Genomic DNA, 20,391 nt, shown 5'->3' with positions numbered 1-20,391 from the left:
CTCCATCTTTTCAGGATGGAGACGCAAAAATGCAGCTGAAGCTTCGAGGAGAAACGACCTCCAGAACAACCTGATCCAATCATAAGTCTTTCTTCCCTCAATTTTTAACTTGAAATTATGACGCGCAAATAAATAGTAACAGCTTCAGGTGTCACCGCTTTCATGAGCAAGAAAGCCTTTTTGGACGGTGAAGTTTTCTGACTTCCTTCATCAGTATCAAACGTCTGATTGAAATTTCCCACAATCCCACTTCATGTGGCAACTGAAATCCAGCGCCGGTGCCAGTAGGAGAAACACGATTGTAGCTTTGACAACAATCTCTGTAGCAATATACGTTCTGACCACACGGGGGCAGCATTTCACAAGGTTCAGGCGTCGGCCTGCAGGCTGCAGGACCCTCAGGGATGTCACCCAGACGGTTCTGAAGCCGGTTTATGTTCCTGATGATGATGGTGGGGGTCAAGGGTATGTCAGCGTCACAGCACATCTGTGCGCCCCCATGTGGTCAGCAGTGGTATTACTTTAGTGGCTTAAATTCATTCAATACTGACATTCGGTTTTTCACATGTAGATTATTTGAAGCATCCGGATGTGGGTGGATGTGTTTTTTCATGCTGCAGTTTCTACCAACTTTCATGTTCAAACAGGAGACTTTTCAGGTGGTCCCTCATTTTGGACTCATTTAAATGTGTGTTCTGTAAGAAGTTTGTAAAAAAAAAACTAAAGAAATCCTACTTTTAGAGTGAAATACCTATTTGTGTCCAGCTTCGCTGGAAGCTGCTGCTCGTATTTCCAGTAAAAAAGGTTTGGGATGATTGTCATCTCGAGTCTGGAGGGCTGTGGTTTCCCCGGTGATGGCCCTCTCATGAAACCACCTCCTGCAGGTGCTGACGGAGGGACGGACGGACACAAGCAAACACATGTACATCTTTTTCTCTGCTCCCTTTGTTAATAGGCTGGAGTTTGAATGCACATATTTTGAATGTTTTATTGTAAATTTCATGAACATTTTGGCTGCAAGGTTTGCAAAGCTTTGTTACTTCGGTTGAGCCCAGATGCCTTAGCGTGACAGGAAACTGTAGATTCAGGTGGGATTTAGGGAGTGATGCCTGTGCACCTCTGAAATCACAAGTCAAGTGCCTCATGGCCGTGTTCCTTCTCCCATCTTTTGTTGTTTTGGTGAATGTTCAGATTTGGTTTTTAACTGAACAAATGACCCAGATCACTAGTTACTAATTTCCTTCGGGCTTTTTTCAAGTTATATTTAGATATTGAATTCATGTCATTTTGATTTCTGCACAGAAATCACCAGCTTTCCTCTCGTCACCTGGATTTTGTTGTCTGCCTCATTTATTCTAAATTTAACAAGATTTTATTTTCTGGTACCAGTATCTCATGTTTAAGTTTAATTGGAGTAAATGTAAAACTGGAACCACATTTTCATTGTCAAACCTTTTCAACCGTCCCGTTTTCAGGGCCATGCTTGACATTTTCACCATAGTCCAGTGTGTTTCAGACCCTTTTAGTTTTATTTGTACTTGATGACAGCAGAAAATGTTCCTGCTGGTTCGACACTCGTGCTGATAAGATGCATTAGCTGCTGCTGCTGTTCAGCCTTTGATTTCAGAGCTTTTGCTGAAGAAAGCGGGTGAGATACGCCGTGAAGCCTGATGACGTTCCGCCTCACAGCTAGGTGGAAAAACATCAGGCTGAAGCTCTTTCACCTAAAGCAACATTTCTAAAATAAGTTTGGTTTACCGGCATGTTGTTAGAGCTGAATGTGATTAGAAACCTTTTTTTTTTTCCTTTTGTACATTTGTTCATACTAATGCTGTGGGATCAACTTATAAATGTACTGTGACAACGTGGCATCTCTTTTGCCCTGTTTTGAAAGTGAAATAAATAAGTTTTCCCTCCATTTTGCACGTTTGTCATTTTCGAAGCAAATTTATTTAAACATATTTATGACGGTGGTGTATAACAATGGACATGTAAAGGGAGCAAACAAAAAACATCAATAAGGAGCATAGTATTTATTTCTCAGACAGTGGCATACCCGTCGAGTCTCGTTTTGGCTGAGAAACGACCGTATTTTAGCCCTCTCTCCCGCTGTCCTCCCGTATTAGTATTTCCCCGTAAATTTCCCGTTTTATAATATAATTTTTTTTAAGCATTATATTATTGTGCCTCTCCAAACTGAATTGTTACTAGCCTCGCGAGAACTGCCACCTGCTCCAGCCTGGGTGGCAGTTCTCGTGAGGTTAGTGGCGACAACGGGAACAAACTCGGAACAACAAATCAGAGATGGATGGATGTAACAAGAGAGAAGTTATGAAAGATGTAACTGCAACTTTAGTGTCTCTCATGGGGGAAAGACCGATGTCCATCAGCAGCAGCAGCTGGAGACTCAGAAACATGCGTCTGTGTCAGTCAGTGAATGCCAGGGGGCCAAATGAGTGAAAATGACAAATTAAAAGAAAATGTAAATGTTTCACTTGAAGACAATGTGTAAATAAATAAATGTGCTTTAATTCACTTTTGTGTTTTTTCATTTAGGCTCTATTATAGGAATTACATATGAATATCCACAGCATTTCAGTGTCAACAAAGGTCGGCCTGTCAGATTCTGAGCACATAATTGTAGTTTGTAAGTGGTTTACAGGTTGATATTTTAGATATCTTGTAAACCATTCTTAAAATGTAGGGGATACTGGACCTCGGTTGGGTTGGTGGGACAGTGGTGGCAGAAAATGTCCCTTACAGGTATGCATTTGTAGCAATTGAATGAGTGAAGTGCGAGAGCTCGACGTCTGCTGTATGTAAGGCCACTTCTGAAGATGACAAGACGCAGGATCTGCAGTCAGTAACACTTTACACCTCTGTCGAGGATGTGGTGGAGCTTTTTTGCTCCCACCCTTTCAATAAATACTTCACTAAATCTTAAGATAAATAAATATAGCTTTTAATCCCTTGAAAATGAGCCCTGGCTATAATACAAAAAAAATGGTGGTTGACCAGAGTCTGAACCGACCTCAGACTTCATTGTTCAGCTCCATCAGAACCAGCAGCTCTGGAAGCTCCACGGTCCTGAGCAGGACCTCCAGTCAGCGACGGGTCAACCAGCTGAAGCCCGCAACACTGACACATACATTCAGGATTTGTCAGTTTGAACAAATAACCCCCACCCGAGTCAACGGTTCGATCTCAAGCAAGCGTTTGGCAAGTGCAAAGATAAACGTTTAAATCAAAAATTGTTAACCTGTGTGACGATTTCACATGTAAAAACTGTACAGGAGATTGTTGCGACGTTATCCTTGTAATGATTGAGCAAGCTGGATCCATGTTCGTGACTAGTGCAGCGTCAACCCAAAAACGATGAGTGATTCACAGTTCAGTTCAAAGATCAGTACCAACAAGTTCCACAGAACCTGTCTGAGGCAAACAAATGGCACACATTAGTAACGTCTGCAGTCAGCTGGGCGGCACACGGAGCAAACTAACGTTGGCTGTGTTTCTAAGTGGTCTGAAGTCCACAGGTCGCTGCGTCGATGTCAGACAGTCGCCCTCACTTCGACGAAGGCGTCGCAGACAGGTTTGTTTTAGATCTGGAGGAGAGACGTGCAGAGTCAGACATCTGTGGAGGATTACAATTCAGACACAGAAAAGAAAAACCAAGACGTCGGACCTGTTGTGGGTCATGTGACTCTTCACCAGGTGTCCGGCGGCCAGAGCAGCCATCAGGGAGAGCTCTCCCGCCAGGACGGTAGCGCAGACTATCCGGGCGAGCTGGCGGGCGTTCTCACCCGGCTGGTTGGGACCGGCGACGCCGAGCATCTGAACACACGGAGCAGAATTTAAATTATGTTTCTGAAAGAATAAACTACTTATTGACAGGAGTCCTCACATAAAACGATGGCGGAGAATACTCGTTAATAAAAGAAAATGTTTCTCTTGAATCTCATCGGGAGTTCAGAGCTTCGATTCCTCATCACAGTTAAAGAAAATCTGTCTTTTCAGAAATGACTTGTTTGTTTTGACTTATTTCAGGGTCAGTCACTATCAGAGGTTTTCAACAGGGACCACCATTATAACCAAGAAGCGACTGGGGGACCACTGCTTTAGGGGATGTTTGTTTCATTTTGCACCTTGCTTTTAAATAAGAGTATGGGCCTATATAGGCTATTTATTTGCATCGGTGTATATTTTTATTTGCACCTTTTGCTATAAAAAAAAAAACAGTCAATGAAAAATGAACTCTCACTCATTTGACATAATTTGGATGGGTAAATTATTCACAAAAATGAATAGTAAATGGAAAATAAATTGAGTCTAAACAATAAATATATATATTTTTAAATTATTATTGTTTTCCATTTACAATTTTACGGACCACCTGCAATACCGCCACGGACCACCAGAGGGCCGGGGACCACCGGTTGAAAATCCCTGGTCACTATGGAAGCAATTCTGTACCATAATTCAAATTAAAATGGATTAGCAAAAATGATTTTTCACTTTCGGAATAAAGCTGCATTTTATGACTTGTAAAAAAAATGTATAACAACTTATCCAAAACTGCATTTTCATTTTCTTCTTCACCATTACACATTCTGTGACTTAAAGGAGCTTGAGGCCGGATTGTGGCAAGATTTATGAAAAAAATCCGTATACATTTTAAGTTTTCTAGTAATAATGTCAGATGAAGCGTTCCAAACCCAAAAGAATGTTTCCTCTAGTGTATCTCTCCTTTGCCTTGAACAGGCTGTGTGCTGCAAAATGTGCTGCAATTCGGTCCCGAATTTCCCGCGCTGGGCTGCGGATGTGACATCACATGACGCTGCATGTGCGTTCTCCCCGTTCTCCCGTGCCGGCTTCACTGTTGGCTGCAGTACCCCCAACGGCCGTCGTGGTGAAGGGTGGCGCTAGAGAGTCTCATTTCTTAAAAGGAGCCTCAAGCTCCTTTAATTAAAATGATAAAGAAAAAAGGACATTGCTTCTTCGTTTTCATGCCCGCCCCGCAAAAAGTGTAACATAATTCAAATTGAGTTGGCAATCCTAAGTGAGGCAGGAGAGTGACATCAGTGATCACCCTTCTCAGTAGGGATGTCCCGATCAGGTTTTTTTGCCCCCGAGTCCGAGTCCGAGTCCTTTGATTTTGAGGACTTCCCGATACCGAGTCCCGATCCGATACTTTTATAAAACAATAAAAAATGAAGAAGAGAAAAGAAAATTATGCAGGATGACCCTTTTATTATATTTTAACATGTGTACTGTAAACTGAGCACATAGGAGGTAGGCAGCTTGAACATTCTTAAGTCAGTATAAAAACATTTTCTTTTCTTTTTTTCTTTTTTTTTTTTAGCATAGGGCTGCTTCAGCTTCAAAACAAACAGGCGTGCTCTGCGCGCATGCGGAGTATGGCTGCCGCTACGAGCCCACTACTCCACGTGTGCGTTGATTTATGGTCCCGCGTCACACCAACGCAGAGCCTTCCGCGACGCGGAACCATAATGTCGGCGCCGCAGCTCCGCTTCAGTCCTGGGGCCACATCTATAAAGCTTGCTTGCGCAGAAACAGTGCCTGAAAGTTGCGGAAGCCGCCTTCTACGCAAAGCCTCGGATCTAAAAAGAAAAAACTAACCGATGGCTGCCGCTCCAAGCCCACTACTCCACGCCGAAGAGGAAAAAAGAAAGTGTTCTGATTTAAAATAAGGAAAGTTGGACTACCGTATATAACAATTGCGTTCATAAGGATAAAGTTTTAAAAAAAAAAAAAAAAATTAAAGAAATTGTCTCTTCTCCCCGTGTGTGTCTGCCTGTCATGCACGGGTACTTGGGCGCATGTTGTTTACTAAACCGGAATTATGGTTCTGCGTCACACCAACGCAGAGCTACGCCGTAGGGTCTGGCGTAGGGTGCGCGTCGCCGCGAACCCTACGCTGAAGACTCTGCGTCGGTGCGACGCGGAACCATAAATCAACGCACACGTGGATGTCGGCGCCAGTGAGTATTTTCACCGGACATTTTGACCGGAGAGATTATAAAATACCGGACTTCAGCATATTTTACCGGACAAAGTCCGGCAATTACCGGACAACGGAAACCCTGATAGGCCTATATATATATCCGATTCCTGATCGGCTCATAACGTCCGAGTCCGGATCGAGTCTGCAATCACGTGATCGGCCCCGATTTCCGATCACGTGATCGGATCGGGACAACTCTACTTCTCAGTCCCCAATCTGACTGTTCTCCAATACGTGAGTTGTGCAGGTCCGGTAAAGTTGGACAAATATTCGTAGATTCCCCCCTCTACAGTCAATAACTCCTAAATAAAGAGACAAACGCATGAATGTTGCCTCTGTCCAACCACCGAAACATAGACAACAGCTACAAGCCCGTTATCATCAACACAAGACTCTAAACTGCACAAAAGACATTGACGTCAATATACCACTGACTGTATGACGCTAAATTAGGGGCCTTCTACAAATTGCGCTACCCATATAAAAATGTCCAATAACTTCAATAACTTAATTTTTTTTTAAAGTTGGAATATGCAATATGATTCTAAAGAACTAATGTACTGATATGCCATTGGTTTACAAAGGGTTTAGAAAATATATGACAAAGAGCAGTACCTGTTTTGCAAAGTTTTTTTCAAAACTAAATCTTTAATGTCCTTTTTCTTTATCATTTTAATTAAGTCACAGAAAGAGCAATGGCGAAGAAGTTATTATTCATTTTATTTATGAGTCATAAAATTGGGTTTTATTCCGAAAATCAAAAATAATTTTTGCTAATCCATTTTAATTTGAATTATGGTACAGACTTGCTTCCATAAGTCACAGGTATCAATGAATACGTTCAAATGTGCAACTTCTATTCACACAAACGGCAACAAACAACAACTGCAACAACAAGGTTTGTGCGTGCAATCCCGTCATAATCTCAATTTCATCCATTTTATTTAAATTTCTACCTGAGAAAAGACTGAATCGCTAACACACCGCTCCCTTTTTTTTGCGAATGTATCCACTTGCAACAAGTACTTGCTCCACATCTTTGGAACATGCTCCCACAAGCCCTGAAAGATGCAACAACTGTGGACATTTTTAAAAACAAATTAAAAACGCTATTTTTTGAGCAGGCATTTATTGATGTATTATGATTTTTGTTTCTTTTCTTTTTCTTTCTTTCTTTTCTGTTTGTTATTTTCCTTAGAGACACATTGTGCAGCTTTTTAATTACCTCATGTTTTTACTGTTTTTTCTGTATGTAAAGCACTTTGTCAGTTTCTCTCTGTGAGAGGTGCTATATAAATAAAATTTACTTACTTACTTGCTTACTTACTTACTTACACTTCATAAAACTTCATAAAAAGGGAGGTTGGCCCCGCCCCCAACCAGTGCGGCCTGCTGTGATTGGTCGGGTACATGCTCGATGAGACATTTCCATTTTAACTGGTGCTTCTCTAAACGCTGAAGTCACAAGCACCTTGTGCCAAAGTACATTTTTATTCTTTTCTCTGAAAGATCCTGTACCACCGTACAAGTTTTTCTGACCCCAAGTTCCCCGAAACAAACTTCTATAAACTGGTTCCACTCAGCTTGGAAGCAAGAAAAAAAAGGCCGGTACCTGCAGAGAGGCCCGCTGTGGTGGCAGGTTGGTGCCTCCTCCCACCGTTCCCAGCTCCATGGAGGGCATGGTGCAGCTGATGTACAGGTCCTCCCCGTCCGGACCAGCGGACTCCATCTGAGTGATGCAGCTGGAGCTCCCCACTGTCTGAGCCGGATCCTGAAACCACAACATACGTTACAACTTCTGACTTCAGGACAAAACTGTGCTTTAAACAACTGCTGCAGAACTGAGGGCTTTAAGTGGTTACGACTTTAAGATCAAATGCTTCCAGGATTTGTGGACGTAGGGGTGAAGGTAAACTGGCTGGGCAGATGAAGGTTACCCATTTGTAAGAGAACATTTTTCTTTTTCTTTTTTAAACTTTATTTTTAAGAAATTTTACAATATATATGGAAAAAAAGGGGGGAAAAAAAAAAAAGAAAAGGACATTAAAAAAACGGCACAGATGGGATAATAAAAAGCACAGGGGGAAAGTGGATCAATATAATGTGTACATTTTAAGAGATAGAGCTAGGTCCAGGTCTCAAAGACAATTGTCTTTTTATCTTTGTTTGTCCACAATTTACTGTATCATTCATATTATAGAGCATAAAGTACTCAAAGCCAAGACAACAAAACACAATTAATCACATAAATAAATGCTAACTGTGTCCTGCTATGGTGAGGAACCATATTCCAAATGAGCTGTCCATTTCCTCCAGTATGTAGAGAATTTATCCATGCACAAGTTCAAGGAAAAAGTCAGTCTTTCCATTTCATATATTTAACATTTTTCATTTTTAAGAGAAGAAGATGCAACGTTGAGAAAACAGAAGAGCTGTTCAGATACAAAAGAGAAGACTGTGAAACTCAAAGTTCTTACACCGGGTCTTTCTCTCATTGGCTAAAATGACCATGATTCACAGCAACTTCACTTCCAAAATGTGCAGCAGCGCCGACGGCAACGAAACCTTTTCATTTTGAGCGAGCTGACACAGAATTTCATCCTGAGCTGATAACAACGTAAATTGGAGAAAAGCCCAGTTTCTGACTCAGGTCTCAGGTCTCAGGTCTGCTAAAATGTCTCATTTCATCTCAGCCTCCAACAAAAGTCCAAAAGGTCACCTTCGTATGATACATTTCTACTTGGCTCGTTTATTCAAAATGGTTTCATTTTATCAAATTATTCTGTAACAACTTATCAGAAAAAGTGCAGTTGGACGACTGTAACCCGTTGTGAGTCGCGTGAGGTTTTTGAGGAGCTAGAACTGCGGTGCATAGGTTTAACCCTGCTGGGCGGTGGAGTACCTGTCCACACGCGATGTAGATGGCCGTGACAATGTTGGCGGCGTGAGCGTTGAAGCCCCCGATGCTTCCAGCCATGGCTGAACCTACCAGGTTCTTGCTGATGTTCAGTTCTATCAGAGCGGCTGAACTGGACTTTAACACCTTTGAAAAAGACATAAAAAAAAAAAACACTTTTCTTGAATGGGGTGTGCCTCGTTTTTACAATCATAAAACAGTAGCAAAGCAGTTGAAACTTGATTCATGTCTGAACACAGATGGCTGCTTGGTGTTGCTGTGGGCGGTCGTTACCTCTTTGACCACCTTGGCAGGAATCGTGGCCTCACTCACAGCAGACTTGCCTCTGCCCAGAATCCAGTTAATGGCTGCAGACTTCTTGTCGGTGCAGTAGTTGCCGCTGACTGAAAGCAACTCCAAGTCTGGACACTGTCGCTGAAGTCTGTGCAGGGCCTGCTCCGTCCCCTGGAGAACAGCACGCACACAAAAGCATCTATGATTGTGTCACAAAAAGCTCCACCAAGTGATTCCTGACCGCTGGAGGATCTGGCCGTACCTTGGAGATCATGTTCATACCCATGGCGTCCCCTGTCTGGGACTGAAAGCGGATGTAGAGGTTCCTCCCAGCGATGCACACCGACAGCTTCGCCAGACGAGCAAACCTGCGGAGCGCGAACTCTCATTTATGAACTGCGTGTTCTCAAACAGACTGAATCTCTTTATTCTGTGTAGGGCTGTTCGATTTTGCCCAAAAATAAAATCTCGATTTTTTTCTCTCAAAATCCGATTTTCGATTACGATTATTTTGTGAATTGACAAAAGGCAAAGAAATTATTTCAAATATGCTGTTTTTTTATTGAACATTTGCCCCATTGGGCTTTAAGTGCAAACTTTGCTCTTATTAAACCAAAAATGAATGAATAAAGTGCAAAACTCTGTAAAATAAGTTGAAAAAAAGTTTTAAAAAATATAATAAAATATAAAGTTTTATCTCTGAAAAAAAAAAATCAGCAAATCAGCACTTGCAAACATACAGTAAGTTATATTTCCAATTAAATAAAACAAGACATTTTCTAATTAAACTAAACTGGGTTTTTGCATGCAATAATAATGCAACCCATGAAGGAGGTAGAGGTGTGTAATGTCAGTCACTACATTTGCTATTCACATTTGCAAGTTTTTTGCAAGGAACACGAGCCGGTCTACGGCATCTGGCTTGAGGGATGCCCGGTGGCATGTTACAACGCCCCCTCCTGCACTAAAGAGCCTCTCCCATGGGGCACTTGTCGCAGGTATTGAGAGGTATTTCCATCAATCATTAATATGGTATCAATCATTAATATGTGTGCAGACAAGGTAAAGAAAATAAAAAAAATTAAAAAAAAAAAAAATTTTTTAAAAGTGAAAAATCGATTTTACGATTTTCACGTTTTAACATCGTTCTAATTACATAATCGCGATTACGATTTAAAATCGATTAATCGAACAGCCCTAATTCTGTGATTCTGTTTCCACTCTGTCGTCTGTCCTCCTGACCTGCTGGTGTCATCAAACGCCTCTTTGATCGCGTTGAATCCCTCTGAGGTCTCAAGCCAGACTTTGACCTCTGCAGCCCGGCATGCTGAAGGCAGCCTCACCACAGGACCCCTGGTCATGCCGTCGGCTATTATCCTGCTGCTGCAACCGCCGCTCAGCTGAACAGGAAGGACAGGACCATCAGCAGCACACCCCCACACACACCTGCAGCAGCTGCAGTATGATACTCCTCACTTACGGAGAGCGCCCTGCAGCCTCTGTTGGTGCTGGCCACCAGGCAGCCTTCTGTGGTTGCCATGGGAACATAAAACTGCTTGCTGTCCAGCAGGAGAGGGCCGGCCACGCCCACTGGCACTGGCATGTAGCCGATGACGTTCTCACAGCAAGAACCCATCACCTGCAGAGCGAGGACACAAAATGATACACACAGTGAGACATGATACATTTGTTAAAATATAAAGAGTCAAAATGATCACAAGTTTGATTAGAAAACACAGTAAAATACTTTTTGCTACAAAAATAGGAGTGGATAGGTCATTTCACAGATATCACTGCTGCTGCTACCTTTGAATAGTCGTAGCCCGTGTAAGGAAGGTCATCTAAGGCTGAAGTTACGGCCAGTTTGGGGGACAACAGCTCTCTCCGAATGGCAACGCCCCTCTCTGGACTCTCGAGGGCCGTTTCCAGTTTGTAGTTGAGGATCTTGGATGCATCTACGAGCCTCATCACCTCGGCATCACTGAGCATTTGAGGACCTCTCTAGAATACACAGGAACCAGCTCAGAAGCAGAATAAGGATCAAGTCTGGCTTTTCTCCGTGTCTGCAACAGCCACACTGATAAACCAAAACCTCTGATCTCATAAACAGATTTTATTTGCAATAAAACATAGAAAACGTGGAACACAAAACAAAGATGGGCAGCATCAAGTCCAACAATAGTCCAGAAACATCTGGAAACTGAGACGGCGAGAAGCTGCCAGCTCCCATGGCTCCAAAAACATATTCAGATTTCCTCACATCTGGTCACAAAACTGTTTCCCCACTTTGCTTCAGTCGATTTTAACTGAGCGGAGAAGCCGGCAGTGGTTCTGGAGATTTCTGGCGATCCAGTGGTTTCCACAACAGAATCACGTCCGATTTCAGTGAGGAAACAAGCGCACCTATGCTGATTTTAACTCAATTACCATTGTCAAAGTCTTCACTGTTCCACTGAGACAAGCGAAGCTCTTCGCAGCTTCATCTGCCTCTTTAAGCTGCTCTATCATGTCCCTGACATGTGGGTGTCTCTTTGGGTTTTTGGGACATTCTGCTGCCATCAAATTCAAAATTAGTCCGAAAGATTTCTATGCTGTATAAGTGGATAAATGTGGGTTCTGTTTTTATCTTTGTGGATTACCTGGGGATCTGAGAGGATGGCCACGCATTCCTCCAGGGACCGAGGCTCCGACTTGCAACTGGGAACAGCACAAGTCTGAGACTCCCTCGAGCGCGAACTGCAGCTGACGGTTTCCATGGAGACAGCTGTGGTCACTGCTGCTGCAGCAGAATCAGGAGAGAGGAAAGACTTGCATCAGACCTGTTCTGGGTCAATTTCTTTTCCATTTGGTTCGGATATAAAAAAATTGGTCTACGGTGTTGTGCTCAAGTTGCTTCATTTCATGGATTTTTTAAAATTACAAATAAGAATCCAAAGAAAGAAAGCTCTGTTCTGTCCTGGTCCTCAGTGCTGATGGACCATTTGTTTTCTCGCTGTAAAATAAACTTGAAGTTTCTGTGCAGTTTCGAGGTCAGGTCTGTTTTAAATTTGGATAAAACTCGCAAAGTCATGAGATATTTTCACAAAACAAATACTGCATTTAGTAACGCAGTAACGCAGCCTTCTTTCAGAAAAGTAAAGGTAATCTAATTACTGTTTTTGCAATTGTAATCCCTTACTTTACTTGAAAAAAGTAATCGGATTACAGTAACGCGTTACTTCTAACGCGTTTCTGCCCATCACTGGTGGAGACACTGTCAAGCCATTTCATTAGGGATTATTCACGTTCTCTTCAGAGCCGTTCCAAGTGGCAGCAAGATCGTGAAGATCTCTCTACGGGAGAGATTGTTCTTATTGTTGATCTGCAGCTCCCACGTGCCTGGGGACTGAATGGCACAGTCATAGCTGTTTTTTTCCTGGAGTGGATGGTAGAGTACGGACTGCCTAGGTTCAGGTCAAGGTCAGGACCTTTACAAGACTGATTGCTAAACTCAACACACTCCCTTCACTACCACAGGATACACCGGCTAACCTTAATCAACTAACCTTAATCAACAAAGTTGGGGGCAGCTGTTTACAGGGTTTATTTTGAATTGCTAGTTTACGGACTCATTGAACAAATCACCATCCTTTAATGGTTTTCCAGAGACTGAAAGACACTCAGCTCAATCACTCGCGCCTGCTTAGGTTTTATCCTCATCCCTCTGATAGTCATCAGAATATGCTGGTTTTTTCTCGTCAGTGGATTTCTTTCCTTATTGGGACACTCACATTTCTGTTTCATCATTGTTTATCTGTCCATGTGGTTGTAAGTGGGTCTCTTTCATTGTTTGGCTAGTTGCAAGGGTGTATTGAGTTCTCTGTCGAAAATGGTGATTCATGGATGTGTTATCTGTGTTTTTTCAACATAATATTCATTGTTATTGCTCATTTTATTGTTACATTTTCATTGTTAAAGATTTGTACTTAATTGCATCTAGTTTAGCTGTTCCATTGGTGTTTTGGGGATTTGGGTGGTACATTTATGGACAGTGGGAATTCTGAAAATCCCCGTAATTTCTTTCTCTCAAATGGTGCATTCAGGAACAATTGGTATTTTCTGTATTTTGCAAGAATTGACCCAAATACTTGTATTTCTTTCCTGTTCACTGTTTTGGTTAGTGGACTGTCATTTTGATCATTCTTACGCCATCTTGGTTTATTTAATTACGTTTTCCTTGAATTTCTGTGCTGTTGGATAGATTGTATGCTGTGTATCGTCTATTGGATCACTTATTGTCATTTCCTTCTCATTTGTAGAAACCATAAACTTCGTCATAAACATAAACCTCATCAGGTTTCTCTCATTTGTTCTGACAACCTGGGGACCTTAAGAATTTAAATCAGTTGCCTTATACAGTCTTCCATAGTTTGGATTATATTCCATCACCTCTTTTACAATAATATTAATAAGTCAGTAGTAGTTATAAATCACAGGGAGTTTAAAGTGCACTTAATTATAGGCAACTCCAAGAATTTGTACAAAAACTCTGAAATGTTAAAACTAAATGCCGTGTTTATTCCAGCGTTCATTCTTTATAGTCTGTGCATGTTTATGCCCATTGTGGTTATTATTTTTTTTTATATGTTTGAGTGTTTAAATGGCAGCTATCAGGTCATGTTACTACTGCTGATCTGAGCTGCAGGCCATCTTAGCCAGGACATCTTACAAATACACTTTGAAAAACAGGATTTTACATTTATTAGAACAAAATGGGAACAAATCCAATTATGGGATTTTATTCCGTATTATATTCTGAAAATATCCTAAAATTGACCTTTTCATTTCGCTAGCCATCTTTGTCAGACGGATTAAACTATCTGTATCCTTTACACCGCACAGATATGAATGTTATGAAGTTACAGACTTCATACCAAGAACTGATACAAAATATCTGCAAAAGGACATTTTCCTTCACCAAATTGTTAAAGTGACTTAAATCCTCCGCAAAAACGGACAGATCTGAAATGTGCTTCCACACGAACATTTCAACCACTAAAACAAATGTTTCATTATGATGGTATGAGTATAAGACTCACCGCTGTTGTCACAGGCGATATCAGGGCACCGAGTGCCGTCTGAAGGATTAGCGCTGGTTACCAGGACGCCACCTGCGCTCTTCTGGGGTTTCAGGGCTGGAAGGTCCCTCCTGCAGCAGTCTTCTGCTGTCCTGGGCTTCTGGGTCAGTAAGGAGCTGTTAATGGGACTCCTGAGAGACAGCGAGGACTCTGTCTCTGCTTGCTCAAAGAAGACGTACTTCACGGCGAGAAGCAGGGCGAGGCTGAGAGTTATCACATGCTCCAGCTCCATACTAGTGGGCGGAGATAGAGACAGGATAAGGCATGATTGGACATCCCACTCAGGGATCACAGATGTGCTTCATGTTCTGAATCGGCTGGAGTGCACGTTTAACCTGGTGAGCTTCAGAGGCCACATGGTACCATCAGAGTCCAGTCTCTTTGCTACGGGTCCTTCCACGGTGCGATTGTGGCCCGCATGCTCAGACGTAAACCGGCTGTGAGCGTGAACCACGGCCAAGCCCAAAGACTGAAACATCAGACAGACAATTAATGCATAAAAAAGATCCACATAACCATCTTTATCATGATGTGGATTCACAGACCACTGTCTTGAAACTAGGCATGGGACGATATGAAAATTTCATATCACGATATTAGTGGACAAAAATATCACGATTACGATATTATCACGATATTAGCGTGTCACTTATAAAATTCTTAAAATGCATGGAAAAACACTAACCGTGGATCCACTGGTTCCTTCAGAACATTTATTCTCAAATCATTCTCAACACAGTGACACTTGAGGTAGAGAACAAATAGTGTAGTGTAAATGTTATGCATTACAAAGTGTAAACTATAGTACCGGTACTTATTTGAACTTTCTTTTTTTGTAAGAAAATACTTCCCTGAGAGTCGAAAGAAATAAGTGACAAATAGAAATAAAGTGACAAAGTAGAGGCAAATGCACACTGATTGTATTACTCTCTGAAACTTTAACAGTGGCTGGCTGCCTGCTACTTAGTACGGCTCTCTGGAAAAATAATAAAATAAAGGCACTGCTCTGTAGTATACAAAACAAAAGCTGCATGGCCAACACAAAGATTGAGTGAAAATAAAGTGCCACAGTAGTCAAATGCACACGGATTGTACTACTCTCTGAAAAAATATTAAATAAATAATAATAATAAATAATATTAATAAAATACATGAAAAAAAATAACACTGGCTTCTGCCTGGCTGGTAGCCTTGTGTGACCAAAAAAAAATAAATAAAAAATAAATAAATAAAAAAATGGCGATAATTACAGTACCCCACGATAACGTTATCGCGGCCGTTTTTTATCGCGATATACGATAATATCGTATATCGCCCCATGCCTACTTGAAACCTTCTCTCACCATAATGATTTTAACCCTTTGTGTCACAGGATTGGGCTTGTTGTCCTCCTCTTCAGCCAGTACATGGGCCAGGTGGCTCATCTGCCATATGGGACGGCCTTCACGATTCTCCCTGGACAGCTGCATACACAGACATTCCCACAGTCATACTCCCCCCTACTCATATATCCATTGTGGAAAAACCTGCTAAACCTCTTTAACACCTTTTTTCCACTAGGTGAACAACTGGACTGAAAACTAAGTATCTAAGTTACCAACAACAAAACTTGAGAGATGATTCAGATTTTTCACTTTTTTCGCCAATCACACGTCACACTGAAAATGTCCCAGATGTGGCATGTCAGTCCTACCTCCAGGACCAGGGAGACGCACGCTGGAAAGAACGTCATGAAGACGAAGTAATTGGCCAGAACAGACATACAGCCAAAGCAGCACATGATCTCTAACTGAGGAACACCTGGAAAACAACAGAAAGATGACTACTCAGTTAAGCAGCACAGGATTTCAGACACATTTCTGTCCTCTTCTAATGAGAGATAAACTTTTTACCTGACATAGTTCCAACACCAATAACCAGACACTCGACCAGCGCATCGAGTGTGAACGTGGGACCCAGGATGGCCATGCCCTGGGAGATGTTCTCCCTTACTTCCTCCTTCAAACAAGACATGCAAACGTTTCATTACACCGGGATATCTGCCTTCTCTTAATGGATTAATTTACAGTTCAGACACCCATGTACAATGTGGCCAGCTGTTATAATACCTGAGAGTTCGAGCTGAGGGCAAATTTAGCCAACGTACAGGCTTTGGACAGATCAATGAGCAGGAGAAAGAACGGCAGGGCTTCACTGCAGGGAAAGGAGTCAAATGTGAGTATGGAAAGGGACAGCATACAATTCTTATCTTGATGTGATATTATTCCACCAATTGAGCAGTTGGAAACGTAAATAATTACACTCAGACTTTTGCTATTAGAGCTGAATCAAATGACGCATAAAAACCTCTCTGAGCTTTAGATTCACGAGTCGAAAACGTTTTCTTTAAAATTCTGAATGACGGATGTACGCTTGGGATGTCATAATGTCAGATTTTACACTGATGATTGTCCTGAGAGGAAATATCAGGATTTTACGGTTCTCCTGACTATCGACATCATGGAAGGAAGCATTTCTTTTTCTCTACAAATGTGTTATTCACACTTTTTTTTCTCCACTTGACAAACTTTATTGAAAGAGATGTTTATCCTAAAAATACCAGAGCATATTTCACATATTAGCCATTTGAAGCAACTTTCAGTCAACAGGTTTTTACATACTGGCTCTCTGTAACAGCCCACAACACTGTGGTCAATTTCCTGAGAGGAAGTGCAGGAAACAGCACAGCTTTTTATTGTTCTGCATCGAGGGCTGCAAGTAGCTGGTTAAAAAAGAAATGAATACCAACAGTGAACAAGGTAAGGCGGGAGGGAAGAGACGAGCATTGCCAGACATCTTACATCTTTTCAGATGATGATGTCACTGAGGTTTTACCTAGCTAAGTCAACCATCTCCTGCCTGTACCCTCTACAGTCCGTGCATCACATTTCACAGCAGAACCATGGCGGCCACAGTCGAGGGTCTGACAGTAATAAATATTGACTAATTAGCTGGTTGAAAAAATAACCAACAGATTAGTCAACTACCAAAATAATCCATATTAGTAACCTTAAACGTATCTCTCTTGAATAGAATCTAACAAATAACTTGATCCGTGGGATCAAGTGACTGCACTTGTCAACTCAGTCATACTTTAAAAACCTGAAAGCAGATTAAAAACACAACAAACACTTACTTAAGGCCTGTCAGCTCTTTTCCAAAGAAGTGGATGACCACCGAACTGAACACAAAGCTGGAAAATACTGTAAATAAACCTGCAATACCTGGGGGGGGGCAGAATTAGATTAGATTAGATTGTCCTTTATTTCTCCCTCAGTGAGGAAATTCGCTTTTTGCAGCAGCAGTACACACAACACACACACATGCAGCGATTGGGTAAAAAAAAGTAAAAAAATATATAATTACAAAATATAAACCGTAAATACATTGGAATGAAAATAAAAGTAGTGCAGTACAAGAAAGAAAGAGAAACGGTGCAAAAAGATGCAGATGTTTTTGAGGTAGACAGATATTGCACATCTTGTTGTTATTGTCCGTTACTACTGTGAGCAGGCCTGGGTGTGTTAGTACATGTTAGTCCTCAAAAGTTGAATTGCTTTCACTATATTCTGGCTGTAAATCAGCAAATGTATACAACTGCTCTTGACAGGTGCCATACTGACCGAGGATATATTTGGATCCCAACTGTAGGAGATTCTTGAACTGGAAATAGATGTAAATAATGGCCATGCAGCGAGTGATGGTCAGGATGACGACATCACTGCTGCGAGCTACCTGTAAGACAACAGATGAGTATTTGTATTTTTAAAGTGACAGTACATAATAATAACATTTTCATGTAAATATGCTAGATTATAGCCAGTGGCTAATTTGCATCTTTAGTCCCTGGGGCAGGTTGATGTAAAAGAAGGTTCCAGACACACATACATTACATGCAGTCCAAGAAATTATGACACACAGCAGTAAAATACACTAATAAATACACAATAGAAGAATAAAATACACTAAGATATAAGATCAAACATACAATAAAATACACTAAGATGTAATATGAGTGCAGACTTGATTCTGGCATATTCTAGTTGAATTATTGAAATAAATTAACTTTTACACCATATTCTAGTTGAATTATTGAAATAAGTTAACTTTTACACCATATTGTAGTTGAATTATTGAAATAAATTAACTTTTACACCATATTCTAGTTGAATTATTGAAATAAGTAAACTTTTACACCATATTCTAGTTGAATTATTGAAATGAATTAACTTTTACACCATATTCTAGTTGAATTATTGAAATAAGTTAACTTTTACACCATATTCTAGTTGAATTATTGAAATGAATTAACTTTTACACCATATTCTAGTTGAATTATTGAAATAAGTTAACTTTTACACCATATTCTAGTTGAATTATTGAAATAAATTAACTTTTACACCATATTCTTCACCTGTAGGCTATATTACATCTTGGCTGATGTGGACATACGTAGCATAGGAGGATATTTCAGTTGCTAGTATGGTTGGCTGTCTGTACAGTCATGCAAGTTCAATGCTATTAAAGCACTTTAAATCAAAGCATTTTGTTTTTTCATATAAAATAAACACATTTTTATTCAGTTTAGAAGTTTTGGGGCTTTTTTTTGGCTCCTGCGCTGCTGAAATCAGGGCGTCCCTTATTTCTATTTCTGAAAGGTGGCAACCCTAGCTCCGGGGCTCCGTGCAGGGCGCACTCACCTCCACCTCTTTGGGGCAGTCCCTCCAGCTGCACACCTGGCTGCTGCTCGCCAGCCCGTTCATGGACATGAGGCACACGGTGCCGGCCAGGGTCCCCACGATCACCTCCCACGGGTGGGAGGCCACCAGCAGGCCGTGTAGCCTGAACACACGGGCCAGCATGCTGTCAGGGTCCCGTCTGGCGTCCTACGGTCACAGCCTCCCCTCGTCCAAAGGTCATATATATATAATATATATATAAACCTGCAACACACACACGGGTGTTCAGCTGACAGTTTAAAAGTAACAGGAAATGCGTAAAATCAGCATGTCAGAGAATCCTTTAGATCAAGAAACACACGTCCATGTTAGAAATGCGGAAAACAGACAGAAACATAAGTGAGAAGTTTAAATATTGCAACAGTTATAGTTAGCATTGCTAGCATTAGCCACATTAGCTGTCACGTCCTGACTATTTAATTAAGCTAATAACCAAACCGGGCCCGTCCAGCGACAATACAAAAGTCTTTCACTTAATAATTGGTAATTTATAAAACCTACATACTTCCACAGTTGAATTTCTGGGGGTTTTAGCCTGATGAAAATAACACGAAACACATATTAACGACGCGGAAATCCCGACTACGTCACTGCGTAAACGTCACTGGGCGGGGCCAGTGTAAGAAAAAAAACAATAAATTAAATGTATCTACAGAAATAAACTATGCTGTTGAAGAATACATAATTTAGGTAAAATATAAAATATATTTAAATTTAAATAAAACGAAACACATATTACGACGCGGAAATCCCGACCCTACGTCACTGCGTAAACGTCACTGGGCGGGGCCAGTGTGTTGTTTGGATTACTGTATAGGAACTCCATTACCCAGCATGCCCCAGGTGCTTAGCACATGCGCAGTAGCTTCAGCAGAGCGCCAGCTGAAAGTTTCAGTTGTTGTTGTTGCCATGACAGCCGGGAGTCGGTTATTATATCGGTCTGGGAATAAACGTCTTGATGAGACCAGCTACACTCCTCGTCTGCTTATATATTAAGACAGACAACACAGCCAGTATAAGAAAAAAAAACTATAAATTAAATGTATGGGGGGTGGAAAGAAACTATGCTGCTGAAGAATACATAATTTAGGTAAAATATAAAATGTATAAAATTTTTGATAAAACAAAACATATATTACGACTCAGAAATCGTTATTTACTAGACTGTATAAAACAATAAATTATTAGTTAATTAATCAACAGTTATCTACTTTCAACTTGGGGCAGACAACGACGCAAACTTATTTTAAGAAACACCTTTTTCATTCCCAAAGGGAAAAT

At 41.2% G+C, this 20,391-nt stretch overlaps 2 protein-coding genes across 6 annotated transcripts in view; one reads left to right on the top strand and one right to left on the bottom strand.

Annotated features, from left to right (window-relative positions):
* The window catches only part of LOC133455073 (ceramide transfer protein-like), a 37,701-nt gene extending 35,693 nt beyond the window's left edge, over positions 1 to 2,008 (top strand). For all 4 annotated transcript variants that reach the window (XM_061733908.1, XM_061733907.1, XM_061733906.1 and 1 more), the window contains one exon: positions 15 to 2,008. The gene's annotated coding sequence lies outside the window, so the exon portion shown is untranslated. The remainder of the gene's footprint in view (positions 1 to 14) is intronic.
* Positions 2,002 to 19,715, bottom strand: LOC133455072 (3-hydroxy-3-methylglutaryl-coenzyme A reductase-like). Of its 2 annotated transcripts, none has more exons than XM_061733903.1 (20): positions 19,616 to 19,715; positions 19,072 to 19,314; positions 17,995 to 18,106; positions 17,508 to 17,595; positions 16,441 to 16,525; positions 16,225 to 16,330; positions 16,026 to 16,132; positions 15,676 to 15,795; positions 14,668 to 14,801; positions 14,294 to 14,565; positions 11,855 to 11,994; positions 11,022 to 11,216; positions 10,696 to 10,854; positions 10,458 to 10,615; positions 9,478 to 9,583; positions 9,216 to 9,386; positions 8,928 to 9,068; positions 7,638 to 7,796; positions 3,686 to 3,834; positions 2,002 to 3,605 (listed from the first exon to the last, which is right to left on the bottom strand). In XM_061733903.1, the coding sequence occupies exons 2-20, from the start codon at positions 19,231 to 19,233 to the stop codon at positions 3,566 to 3,568; spliced, it is 2,604 nt and encodes an 867-aa protein (XP_061589887.1). In that variant the 5' UTR covers positions 19,234 to 19,314; positions 19,616 to 19,715; the 3' UTR covers positions 2,002 to 3,565. The 2 variants fall into 2 exon arrangements, with proteins under 2 accessions (XP_061589887.1, XP_061589888.1); XM_061733904.1 differs by having other exon boundaries at positions 11,855 to 11,991.
* Positions 19,716 to 20,391: the final 676 nt, after the last annotated feature.

The sequence above is a fragment of the Cololabis saira genome, chromosome 11, assembly GCF_033807715.1.
Source record: "Cololabis saira isolate AMF1-May2022 chromosome 11, fColSai1.1, whole genome shotgun sequence".
NCBI lineage: Eukaryota > Metazoa > Chordata > Actinopteri > Beloniformes > Belonidae > Cololabis > Cololabis saira.
The sequence above is the reverse complement of the archived record's forward strand: the minus strand, read 5'-3'. Positions and strand labels throughout refer to the sequence as shown.

Bases quoted from the DNA above. Each gene is read 5' to 3' on its own strand.
- LOC133455072 (XM_061733903.1), bottom strand. From the start codon at position 19,233: ATGCTGGCCCGTGTGTTCAGGCTACACGGCCTGCTGGTGGCCTCCCAC. The intron at 17,596-17,994 runs GTCAGTATGGCA...GCCCCCCCCCAG, and splicing joins GGGATCCAAATATATCCTCG to GTATTGCAGGTTTATTTACA. The intron at 11,217-11,854 runs GTAATCCACAAA...TGTGTATTCTAG, and splicing joins CCATCCTCTCAGATCCCCAG to AGAGGTCCTCAAATGCTCAG.